Below are 13,163 nucleotides of genomic sequence, written 5' to 3'. Positions count from 1 at the left end.
CTTGGTCATTTTAACCAAGTGATTCCAGAGACAGGAGAACGTTGAGAACCATTGTCAGGGGCAGCAGGGCAGGGAAGCAGGCGCTCGGAGATGGAGATGTGATGAGAGGCAGTACTGTACTGAGTGACAAACCTTGAGAATTCAAAGCTTCGGGATGGGGCTGCAAGGTGGGCCTGGTTTAGTTCGCGTTCAGCGCAACCTGGTGTGCTGCCAGAGACAGACCGTGAGCCTCAACTGTTTCTCTTAGACCATCTCGTTACAGTGAATTCAGCAGGCAGCAAAGGATGTGACAGCCCATGCTCTAGTTGGTTGCTTATAAGCTTCCCTGGTGGCTCAGATGGTAAAGAATACGCCTGCAATGCAGGAGACCTGGGTTCAATCCCTGAGTTGCGACGATCCACTGGAGGAGGGCATGGCAACCCACTCCAGTATTCTTGCCTGGAGAATCCTGATGGACAGAGGAGCCTGCTGGGCTCCAGTCCATGGAGTTGCAAAGCGTTGGACATGACTGAGCAACTAAGCACAGCACAAAGAATCTAACCACGATGAGACTCGAGCAGGCCTTGGGTGGAAGACCATTCGTCCTTCATTTTTATTTTTACTTTAATTATTGTGAAATGGGATTTAAGTGAGGACCATCTCCTGCAGCTCCAGCTAAAAAGATAAGCACATTTGTATTTGCATGGAGAAGCCTTAAGATTTCTAATTGTTGTCTCAACCAGATAAAAGCAATACTTTTAAATAACAGTTCCCCGCATGGTAAGATTAAAGACTGTTCTTATTGCTGTTAACAAGGATAATCATGGGTTGATTAGGTAGATGAATAGAAACTATCTTGTTCTTGTTGCTTGGACTTGTGACATCTTCTGTTGCCCAGTGGCTTCACTTTGGGGCCATCTGTTGGAAAAATGATAGAAACACAAAGGATTCAAAATTAATGTTCCCTGAACCCTATGATAAGAATTTCTTTAGAGTTTATCCCCAGATTTTCTCCTTAGAAAATATTGGTTATGGGTAGAAAACCATTTATACCAGGTTCAGTTGTGGGATTTTTGTTTCTGCTGCTGCTACTTAATCATTTCAGTCGTGTCCGACTGTGAGACCCCATAGATGGCAGTCCACCAGACTCCTCCGTCCATGGAGCAAGAGGACTGGAGTGGGGTGCCATCGCCTTCTCCATTTTGAGCTACCCATTATATAATTTAGAATCAATCACTCTTTTGTTGTAATAAAATGTAAGCAAGTTGACCTTTAAACTTTTTTGGCATCTTGAAACTGAAAATGGACTGATGTTGTCTACCTAGACCTCAAGGAAAAATCAGGAGAAACTAAATCCCAAATCATTAGAGCTTGGCCTTCTGCATATATATGTTCAAAGGATGTGTATCCATGATGTACCGGAAAACATCGTGCTGGTACAGCTTTCAGTCTCTTCAAAGCCAGTGTGCATCCCAGTGCACACAGCACACTGAACAGTCCAGTGCATTGCGCAGTCCAGCCCAGTACACAGTGTACGGTCCAGTCCCGTGTATACTGTGCAGTCCAGCACACAGTCTATCGCACATAAGGTACAGTCCAGTGTCCAGTATATGCTACAGTCCAGTTTACAGTCCAGTCCAGTGTCCAGTATACTGTACAGTACAGTGTATAGTCCAGTCCAGTGTATATGGACACAGATGGACACATCTGGTACACAGCTGGACACACATCTGACACTCTGGTATGTGGTCAACTGCACAGCTGGACACATCTGGATAGCCGGCACAGTCAAATGCACATCTGGACACATCCAGTGTCCAGTCCAGTATACACCAGTGTACATCCAGTGTACGTCCAGTATGCACGCCAATGTATGTCCAGTGTCTCCGCACCTGTCTTCTCCATGACTGTACGCTCTTACAGTCATTCTTACAAGAAAGAGCAAAGCATAGTCAACAGGTTCAAAGAAGGAAGGATAAAAGAGGCAAAACCTAAGTAAACTGAAAAATCAGATTGACCCTGAATTCAGGTCAGTGTGTGCCAGAGTGCTCTTGTTTTGGCCCACATGAGCAACATTCAAAACATCAGGAATGTCGCCAGCTGATTGTTAAGCCTTTTGTAGCCTAAAATTGGTGGGGATAGTTACATCAGAGAAATCAGTGAGCACTACAGATCAGGGCTTTTGTTTATCAGAGTCTGGGTTCCAGTGGACAACTGACATCTGTGATTAGGGTACAGGAAGTCCAAGCTAGTGTGCGTCCAACAGGTGACATCATTAAAGCTCTTGGCTGCCAGTCTCTGGCCGTTCATGTCCTGAGTTTCTCCCTGGTGTGCCCCTTCTCTCATCCTGCATCTCTGCCTTAGGATCTGTCTTTATGTCTCTGGCCTAGATTACTGCTGTTGCCTCCCAGCAGACTCTTACCACTGGAACGGTATTACTGCTAAATCTACCACTAGAGGGACTTCCCTGGCGGTCCAGTGGCTAAGACTCTGCGCTCCCACTGCAGGAGGCAGCAGTTCGTTCCCTGGTTGAGGAACTGAGATCCCAAATGCTGGGATCTACCACTAGAATAAAGTTTAGGTAAGAACCCTTCAGTTTGGAATTGAAGAAGGGTCTGCAATCTTTGACTAATGCTTTCTTATATAAACAGGGTACTTTTGATTAACTATAAACTAGGTGGGTTTTTTCTTTCTGTTTTGATGTAGGATTCTACAGATTGAGTCTATGACCATAGAACTTATGTTCAGAATAGTTGGCCGGGGCTAGCTTACAACCTGTAACTGTGAGGGTGATGGTAATAGAATCACCGTGGGGTTGACCCCATGACTTCTGACCTCATGATTGCCCTATTTGAGCCAGCTGATCAAAAGCAATTTGTCAATGGAAACACCCGCCAGAGGGAATGCTCCCATGGGCCATGATTAAACACACCTCTGTCTTCACTCTACCCTGAGTTTAGTCTGTGGAGAGAACTCCTCTAAGCTGCTTCAGCACCAATTTGCTGTCACCCAGCCTGGTGTAAGCATGCCCATAATTAACACTGGTAGACATGCAGAAATGCAAGAATGCCACGTTTTCTAAGCCACGCAGCCTCATTAAGAAAGTAAAACGTTTGTGAATCTCCTGCAGGTTTTCTCCCTCTGGGTTGTGGAGATTCTCTGGCTGTCAGCGCAGCACTCTGGGCCAGGAAAGTTCAGAGAATCACTTCAATAATATGACAGCCTCGTCCATTTAAAATGGAATTCAATGCCAGCTTCCCTCAGAGGCATTCATTGAAATTCTGTGCACGAGCTGTTCCTGTAGTCACTTAACAATGTCTCTCATGTTTGCCCTGATTTGGGGAAAAAAAAAAAGAGAGAAAAAACTAGCTTTGTAGTTGTGATAACATGGATCCGGATGGTCTAATTACAATGAAGAGGCCCCGAGCTTGCAGTAATAAGATGGTTCATCCGATGTGTACGGACGGCCACGGGAAAATGACCCATGCGTGGACATTCTCGAGGGACACTAAAGAGGCTTTTAGGAATTACACTCTGTGCAGCAAGCAAGCTAATGAGCACAAGAGAAAGTAGGAAGGAAAACCACTGCTTTAGGAAGCGTAGTTCCACTTACGGCTGCTGACAGCGCTCCCCAAGTTCATTAGGATGGGCTGGGCTTCCCTGGGATGGGCGTGGCCTCCCACGCTCATTCTGCATCTTGTTCCTAAGGAATGGAAACCACTGACTAATAAATAGCAAGGACGAGAAAGAGGACGGGGACCAAGATGGCTGGTAAATCAGATGAAGGCAGACACTTACACAGAGATGAAAGAAGTCAAAATGAACTTCAACAGCCCCTGCCCCCCAAAAAAGGCAGTTTTTTTATACCCCCTCTTTATTCATTTTTTGGACAGTTTTATGATATTTACTTCATATATAAGAACAGTATCTTATGATGTCCAGGGAAGATATTTTTATCCTGTATCTTAATCTTTGGACATGTTTGAGGAAAAAAAAAAGCCTTTGGATCCAGTCTATACTGCTTTCTTCTTTTAAAAGTTCTACATGGGGTTTTAGGGCACATAAATTGGGAAATTGACATAAAGGCAAAATGCTTCAAAAGATACATGCCTTACTTTTCAAAGGTGACCCCACTGAACCTACACTGTCGCATCAGGGAGTCCTCACCTGGCAGGAGAAGACAGATAGTGTCTGCAAAGGCCCAGGGAATCAGGAGGGCCACGTGCCCCTGGACCCCAAGGGAGGCCCAAGGCCAGTGGGGCTGTCAAGGGCACCTTCCGCTCTACCTGAGGTGGGCAGCGGGCAACCAGTAAGATATCATGATCCCACAGGACACATCTGTTCGCCCCACTCCTGGCTAGCCACCTTGAACATCAAGGTGGTTTAGACAGATGAAGCCAGAAGGGGCTCCTGTCTTTAAAAGTGCCCTTCTAATGAAAGAAAACTTGGGAACAAATCCATAGTGGTCATAGAATTAGAACATCATGAGAGCAGCCTCTAAACTCCCAAAGTACAGCCGCCTCTGAGTGGCTGCACAATAGGAGACCCAGGTTCAATCCCTGGGCTGGGAAGATCTCCTAGAGAAGGGACAGGCTACCCACTCCAGTATTCTTGCCTGGAGAATTCCATGGCCAGAGGAGCCTGGTGGACTACAGCCCATGGGGTCAACAAGAGTCAGACATGACTGAGCGACTAATGCTTTTCATCTGACGTCCTAGAGTTTCTGTGTATCTTCTCTTACCAACTTTCAAATACTATAGATACTTTTTATTTCCAAAGGTCACCTAACTTTCTTAACCACAGCTAGCTTCCTGATACAGTCAAGTAACAGAACTGGTGTTATATTTAATGAGCAAATTAAGTTTTTTTAATGCTTTTTTTCTTTTCTTTTTTTATCTAAAATATTTGGCTGTGCTGGGTCTTAGGTGTGGCATGTGGGACCTAATTCCCTGACCAGGGATTGAACCCTGGCCCCCTGCACTGGGAGTGGGGAGTCTTAGCCACTGGACCACCAGGGAAGTCCCAAGTTATTTTTATCTTATATTTTGAGAAAATAATCCAGAGTAAATGTACAGAATCTTTGAAGATTGTGAGGAGAGGCTTTCTTTGAAATGGACCTAGTAAATGAAAACTGTAGTTTCCACTGATAGGAACTAACGAAGTAAATGAAGGAACTAGAATCCATTTGACTCACCCCCACCCAGCTCCAACCTGACCACCTGCCTGGTATCCCGTTATCTGAGTGACCAATCTTTTAAATCATTATTGAGTGGTCTGAGTTGATTTTGTCAGGGCAATTATGCTTTACCTTTGATTTTTCTTTCTTTGATACCAGCAAGACCATGTTCAACAGACTGTGGATCATAACTCTCATCCTCTTAATGGTTTTAACTATTGAGAAAACAATGAATGCGATGAATGGCCATTGCAATGAGTAGCCGCCATGCTAAGGAAATTATGTTAACATATGAGAGTTGGAAGAATGTGCAATAAATAGTACTACAGTTTAGGGAGCGAAAACAGGGATGCCCAAGCCAGAAAAACCTCAACCTGAATTCTCGCTTTCCCTCCTACTAGCAAATGTCTGGGTCATGGGTGTGTCTTTTGTAAAAGGAGTTTAATAGCACTGACTACCTCCCAGGATTGTTGTGACAGTAAAGTGTAAGTGCTTAATTTACTGCCTGGATCAGAGTAAGTGATCAAACCAATATAGCTAATTAGCCAGTTATGGTTGAGAATCTTTAAAGAAGATGAAAAAGTAAAAGAATCCATAGGAAACCAAGAAACAGAACCAGGCAGATATTATTGATAGAAAGTAGTATGTGGGACGCATGAACTATAAAAATTTAGCAAAGGGACAAGCCAGTCCTAGATAAGCGTTTTTCTTTTTCATATTCTTCACCAGCTATGTCACAGCTGAACTACTGGAATTCCATCTCAAAACCATATACAGAGAACAGAATTTGAATTCAGAATCAGCTACCCTGGTTCCTTAGGAGCCTGTGTGTGTTGGTTCACCCAAGGGAAGTCGTATTAAGCAGATTATTAACTTTAATCACTTGAAAAGACATTGTACCATATTAAGAATACTTAAACACAATAGGAAAATTGCACTGCTTAGGTGGCTTGCACAGGTGTTGAGAATTGCATAGTTTCTTACTGTGCTCTGTAGATGCTGAGTTGGCCAAAAAGTTCATTCTGTAAGACGGTACAGAAAAACCCAAACGAACTTTCTGGCCAACCCAATATTTGCCGTTAAGATACACCCTCCTCACCTTCAACCTTCATAACCAACAGCAGCCAGGGAATCAAACACCTAGAAACACAGGCCATGACTTTGTCATTCATTTATGTCCAAAACATTGGCTCCATAGCAATATGCATTTACAAATAAGAGTTAAAATAACATCTGTATCAATCATGCAATTTTTAATTCCTAAATTGTAATTCCAACTTACATTCTGATTTTTCATAAATATGCTACATGAAGCGAAATGTTTCCTTGACAGAATATTAATGAATTACCCTTGGACTACAAAGAGTATTCAATAACTGCCATATTTTAGTCAAAACAATGCTAAATTTCAAATCTGTAAGATCCAGACATTTCACATGTTATACCTCCTTCATCTTAGCAGAGGGGTATTCTTTTACTGGTCAGGAGGCATGTGTCCATTCCTGACCTTTTTACCTTCAGAAAATAAATGACGCATGTGACATGAAAATTGAATTAACCTCAACTGAAAAAGGAATAATACAAATAGCTAATGTCTTTACGATCGCCCTAGCAAGCCTCCAGGGCAGCTACTGTTGCTGTTTCTGTTTCATACGATGCATTCTATCTGGCTAATCCTCAATAAATATGAAAAACAGATCATTTCACAGCTAAGAACTGACAAATGGGAACAGGCTCCTCATTTGAGTAGACGAGATAAGCAGGCTGCCACCAGCCAGCTCCACCATCTTCGCCTTAAGGCGAGCAGTGTCCCAGGCAGACCCTGTTAGTTCACACTGAGGTCACTGCTATCACATTTCTGTTTGTCTATTCCTAGACTGGAGCTCAGATTCACATTCCACACAGCCTCCTGTCTCAAGGACCATTCTGCCGCCTACCTTCTGTAGCATCACTTAAAGCAGTAGGACCCTCCGATTAAACCATTCCAGGTGTGAATTTCTTGCCTGGAGAGTGAACTGAGAAATGAATGGGGTTCATGAATATAAATTGGACTTTCCTTAACTTTTCATTTAGAAATTGTACGGCATGATTTGCTCCCCACATAAATCTTTATTTGCCTTAAGTGTGTTGACTCTGGGAATCCTGGTGCAGAGCTGGTAGCCCATTGCTATGCGTGACTGGATGTTAAAGTTCACAAACTAGGCAGAAGTGGCTTGGGGAGGGCAACAGCACGGCAGCATCCCCACACCTGTGGGCTCGGCGAAGATGAATTGCATCCCCCTCCAACCCCACCCTGAGCCTGCACCTTTACTGGGAAGAGGCCATCCAACCGCCTCACTCTTTGTCTCTCCTTGAATATTATCTGATAGCTGCTTCCTTTTCCTACCAAGACATTCTGTTTGCTGTATGTCTTAGCAGCTCTATTATCATCAGACTGATTTTTCCCTTCACCCCAATTCTGATTTATAAAGCTGATGTAATAAATGAATCTTTCATAGGCCATCTCAATTTATTTTTGAACAGATGCTGTGAAACAGAGTCATTCTGAAGATGACTCCGGAAAGGCTGGAAAGATTCAATAAGCAAATGCATCCTCTGTAGATGTGAGGCCACCCGACCCCTCCTGCCCTCTCCTCTCCGCTTCTTCCCTCTCCTTTCTGTTTCCAGCGTAGCCATGTGTATCCTGCAATAGTGCCCCCGAGACCAACGGGGCTTCACCCTAAGATCCAAGTATAAATCAGATTTAAAAAAAAAAAAAACATTTCTCTCATTTTCAACCTGTACTTTGACTCTTCAGCCAGAAATAAGCACTGTTACACAGACCTGAAAGTGTGTTCACATTGGTTGCTCTTTGCTATAGAAATAGGACATGGTAAGGAAGGCTGTGATCATGAATTCTCTACAGTCATGCCAAGTTGTTTTTTTTTTAAACATACGTAACAACGATTCTTGCTACAGTGAATTTGATATGGCTAGCAGTAACGTCCTAGTAATAATAAAACAGCAACAGAATTTTTTTTTCGGGGCCAACGGGTATAAGAATAAAAGGGGGACATCCTAAAGAACAGATTTGGGCAATAAGTGTTAAAAGAAATTTCTTCCTGCATAAGAGGCATTGTGGGAGGCAGGGAGGACCATGGCGTGGCCTTAAGTCACATTTCTTGTTCCCAAGTCTGATGATTTTTCCACATTGTATGAACTTCAAACGCTCTGCCATATTTACAGTCCCTCTGGGCTGAGGTTACTGAGACCCCGGAGGGCTGCAGAGCACGTGCAAGGGAAGCTCTGACTGCGCACCATGAGCCAGAACAACTGGAGGAAAGGTGGCCGCCACCCTTAATTACATTCTCAGCATGTGCTGTCTATACTGGAATTTAAAATAACTGAGTAAGTGAAACCACTATTAAAATGGAGTAAGGAGAGTGATGCAAACGTTTTAAAAAATGGGACACATAAAAGAAGGTCAGAGGATGGTTTCCAGATTGCACCCTGGCTCCACTCACTGGTGGGTACAGGCACCGTCCCGGCCTCCTGACCCGGCTCGTCCCCGAGTTTGCTCCCTCGAGTGTTCCTGACGTCACTTCATTTCCATTTCATTTGACAAACAGAGCTGGTCTCTTAACTGAGCGGCTGTTTGCAAGATACGCTTCCCAGTATTTCTAAGGTGAATGAAAACATTTTGGGCCGAACACAGGATTGCCTAGTGTTGTCTGTTGTAAAGACGCTGATGTAATGTCATCCTTTCTCAATTAAAACTCTCACACACACTCAAAAGAAAGGCTATTTATAAACAAGGGGCACTGACTAGGAATTTTTTACCCTTCGTTTCAATTTTTAAAATCTGATTGTAAAACTTAGTGTTCGCATCAAGAAAATGCAAAGCCTGTCTCCCAGAGAACTGCATTAAGACAGCAGTTGGCCTGGTTTCAGTGTGATTAATAACAGGAGCTCTGGAAGGACCTTATTTCACAGCATGAAGTGAATCTGTTTTCTTTCTCTATCACCATGTCATCTTCACCAACATCATAACTTTCTTTCCAATATTTATAAGAATAGCTGACAGCCTTGCTTTAAGAATGCATTTTAAACCACATCTTGTAATAGGGGTTGAAATAATTAGAATAAATTCTGGTCCCCTTAGAAAGAAGAGGAACCCTACCAACTGGCCCACGTAGAAGGACACAAGCAGATGCATTCGTTAAATTTTGTATTCTGTATAATCTATGATACGTACATGGTCTCCTACGGGAGTGTTTTGCCAGAATGTTCTCTTGGGGGCTGGTGGCGGGACAGAATAACAGTGTGACATACCTGCCGCTGCTGCCTTTGTCTGAATCAGCGAATCTTGAATTAGGTCGAGTTGCGAGTCTTCCTGTGCATTACGGCACAGAAAATGGAATGCGTCCCAAGTTAACAGGCTGTTTGGAGATCCCTCTGTGAAGTGAGGAAGTGCAGGAAAGTCAGAGGGTAAGAAAATGAGTCAATTTAATAAAGAAAAACTTGATACTTTGTGACTTCTCCAAGTATCATTGAAACCAAAGCAAAAGACAGACCTGAAAGGTATAGTTTACAGCAGTCAACCAGCATCAATAGAGGGTCCCATCTTTGTGTCATGAAGAATGTGCCACTACTGCAGCACTAACCCTTGGATGGAAATACCAGTGAATTTTTTGGAGTCATGCCCTCACCCACTCTTGAGAAGCAAAACGTGCATAGTTAGGAAATAAGCATTCCTAACACGGAGAGTGAAAGGTCTTCAGGTTGGCTGATGAAGAAGTTCTCTTACTCCATGCAATTTCATCTTTGTTCTCCTCGGTACAACCAGTTCAAAAGCTGTTTCCTGTTTGCAGGTTACCAGCCAGTCTTGTCTGGTCAGCAGGGGTTCCAAGGCCTCATGGGGGTGCAGCAGCCACCTCAGAGTCAGGGTGTGATGAGCAGCCAGCAGGGAACTCCAGTGCAGAGCGTGATGGTCTCCTACCCAACCGTGTCTAATTATCAGGTGCGTGTCTGCAGCTTGGGAAACAGCGCTTTGAAAAGCAGAACTTGCCAAAGCACAGGCTGTGGGTGTGTCCCCGTCTCGGATGGTTGGCTAGGTGGTAGGGGGTGCGAGGTACAGTCGTGTTGATGGTTGATTTTGAGTCAAGATTATACTAGACGAGTAGAAAACAGAAAATGTACATTTCTATACCACAAATGGCTTTTGAATGCCTTTCCAAGTCTGGTTCCATATAAACTTTCTATTCATGAAGGAAAATTCTTTCAAGTTCTACTCATGAAGACCTCTGGACATTCTGTTGAAATGGTACTTAATGAGAGAAAATCCTTGAAACAAATTTTCGTTTGTTTTGATCACACCCAAAGAAACTTCATTTCACCATAAATTTAACTTATAAAGCATTTTAAAATGGCATCTCAGATTGATCTAAAGGGTCTTTATTGGACCTGACAGTTGCATTTTCCAGACTAAACTCACTGAGTATTGAAAGTGTCGCATGCCCTTCTGTAATGTATGTTCTGAAATTCACTGAGAGGGAAAGTGAAGGGTTGGTGAAATCCGTTAACCATTCAGTTTAGCTGCACCAAGCACCTCTGGCCCTAGAGGCCCTATCCTCGGTCTTCCTTCCTTGACCATCCTTATTGACGTTGCATCCGTCTCTACCTCCAACTCAATATGAAATGTCCTCAAAAGTTCCAAGTTGAGAGTGAGGTAGGTTCCTGGGACTAGAGCCTCTTTTATTATCAGTGGCTTCAGGCCACTTTGCATAAAACCAGAATGGGAGCCTGGCTTTCCAAAACAGAAATCCAGAGAGGGGGATGGTCCAGACGGCAGTCCCTGGAGAGCCAGGAAAGGGGAAGAAGGAACGAGGCTCAAAGCTAACACTTTCTGAGCATTTACTTCTCACCAGACACAGCCCACGTGCGGTTGCCTCCTCCTGCCGCTCTTTCAGGGGCCACGTTGAAGGAGGTGTCATTATGCACGTGGAAGCAGAACATCAGCGAGGTGAAATGGTCTGCCCAGTGTGAAACAGCTGATAAAAGGCAGAGCTGGGACTCGAACCCCAAAGCGTGACCATTTTTGATGACACGACCGTAGCTTGCAGGACACCCCGGAATGCCCTCCTCATACAGGGATGTGTCTCGTGTCTCCACACAGGTGCCAATGACCCAGGGTTCTCAAGGACTGCCCCAGCAGTCGTACCAACAGCCACTCATGCTTCCTACCCAGGCAGGCCAAGGCTCCCTCCCAGCCGCCGGAATGCCCGTGTACTGTAACGTCACACCGCCGACCCCTCAGAACAACCTTCGGCTGATGGGCCCACACGGCCCCTCCAGTGCTGTCCCCGTGGTGTCGGCCAGCTGCAGGACCAACTGTGCCAGCATGAGCAACGCTGGGTGGCAGGTCAAGTTCTGAGCACTCCGGCCGTGGCCCCTTGCGGGAGAGGAGCCAGGTGGGGCAACTCGCTGAGGACTTAAGTATTCACTCCACACCCAAATGACTGCTGCTGGTATTCTGTAAAAAAAAAAAAAAAAGACAAATCCACATGTTAGCTGGTTAATGGTGCATATTTCCGTCATGTCCGCTAGGTATGCCTTTCTAGCTTAGCTAGTGACATGAATTCATCAAGGTAAGATTTTCTCCTACCACTGAATACCACTGTGTAGACGATACTGTCCCTAATTTGGATTATTAGTTTTGTACTTTGTGTTGAGTTTGTGATGCTAAGAAGTATTTAAAAAAATTATATACTGAAATCACATTGTACCAAAGCTGTAATGGAAAAGAAAAGAATTAATGAATGGAAGGAATAATTTATATACACAATAGAGTTTTCTTTTTTTAATGGATATATACGGTATTGTAGTGTTTAATCGAAATAAAACTATTTGACCTTATGGAGGAAGGTCATGTTTTTACCACCAGTTTCTTTCACTCTCTGTTCCACTGTGTGTTGGCTTGTGTTCCTTTTATCCCCTTCAAGCACTACTTTATAAATAATGCACAGAAAAGATATTCTGGACGTTTGTAGATGAACTGGTATCACACTAGTAGGCAAACCCTGAACCAACTGCAGTTTCTTGCCGTGAATACCACAGGGCTCCTGGAAATAAATGACATGTGACTCATCCACTCACTGAATACACATTTTTGAAAGGTACACACCTGGCCTTTAGTTTTAGGCCCACTGAATGCATGGAGCTATACTTCACCAACTGGGAAAATCTGCAGGCAGCAGCTCTATACCAAATCCTGTGCTAAACCCTGTGCCACCTCCATTCAAATTCCATCCACTGCCTGGGAAACAAGGCATCTTTGCTTAGAGGGAAATTAAAAGAGGCACAATCGCAGACTTCCCTGGGTAACCCAGTGGTTGAGAATCCACCTGCCAATGCAGGGAACACAAGTTCATTCCCTGGTCCGGGAAGATGCCACATGCCGGGGGGCAGCTGAACCCGTGTGCCGCAGCTACTGAGCCTGCGCACCCTGGAGCCCGTGTGCTGGAAGAGAAGCCACCACAATGAGAAGCCTGCTCTCCGCAATGAGAGAAAGCCTGTGCTCAGCAACGAAGACCCAACACAGTCAGAAAGAAAGAAAGAAACCGGCCCAGTCTAACTTCACCCATTACATTGGGTCACGTAGTGTAAAGTACCACAGGTTTTGACACTAAGTCAGGAACTCAAAGGTGCTAATGCTTGTCCTAATGATTTAAAACAAGGCAAAATAAAGCAAGAATTTGGTTACAAAGATGCAAAACAGTCACGTACCAAAAAAAAAAAAAAAAAACATCGAAAAGGCTATTCCTGTGTAATCTCAAAATGTTTACTTCCCTGTGGATTCTGCAGGTAAGACCGATTTCTGACAACCTTTGAAAACTAACATCTGAGTATCATCTTATTTAATGAGAGAATAAAACCCCACAGCTTTCACTACAGTTAACTCAATACCTAAAAAACACTTGCCAATGAGAAGGATTTGGAAAATATATATGGGTAATTCCCATTATTTTTC

The 13,163-nt window shown here is 44.0% G+C and overlaps 1 protein-coding gene and 1 long non-coding RNA gene across 13 annotated transcripts in view; one reads left to right on the top strand and one right to left on the bottom strand.

The window, feature by feature from the left end:
• The window catches only part of ARPP21 (cAMP regulated phosphoprotein 21), a 173,458-nt gene extending 160,646 nt beyond the window's left edge, over positions 1 to 12,812 (top strand). For 5 of the 12 annotated variants that reach the window (XM_055414693.2, XM_055414680.2, XM_055414683.2 and 2 more), the window contains 2 exons: positions 10,006 to 10,154; positions 11,310 to 12,808. In XM_055414693.2, the coding sequence (XP_055270668.2) occupies positions 10,006 to 10,154; positions 11,310 to 11,567 (407 nt within the window). In that variant the 3' untranslated portion in view covers positions 11,568 to 12,808. Of the gene's footprint in view, positions 1 to 10,005; positions 10,155 to 11,309 lie in introns of all 12 variants that reach the window. The other 7 variants (XM_055414689.2, XM_055414687.2, XM_055414688.2 and 4 more) reach the window with 7 other exon arrangements.
• On the bottom strand, positions 775 to 9,846 carry LOC148774065 (uncharacterized). The gene is made up of 3 exons (XR_016036164.1): positions 9,709 to 9,846; positions 9,467 to 9,589; positions 775 to 897 (listed from the first exon to the last, which is right to left on the bottom strand). It is a non-coding gene; the product is annotated as an uncharacterized LOC148774065 (long non-coding RNA).
• Positions 12,813 to 13,163: the final 351 nt, after the last annotated feature.

Source organism: Moschus berezovskii, chromosome 24 (assembly GCF_049115385.1).
Source record: "Moschus berezovskii isolate FMDL1 chromosome 24, NW_MosBer_1.0, whole genome shotgun sequence".
Lineage (NCBI taxonomy): Eukaryota > Metazoa > Chordata > Mammalia > Artiodactyla > Moschidae > Moschus > Moschus berezovskii.
The sequence above is the reverse complement of the archived record's forward strand: the minus strand, read 5'-3'. Positions and strand labels throughout refer to the sequence as shown.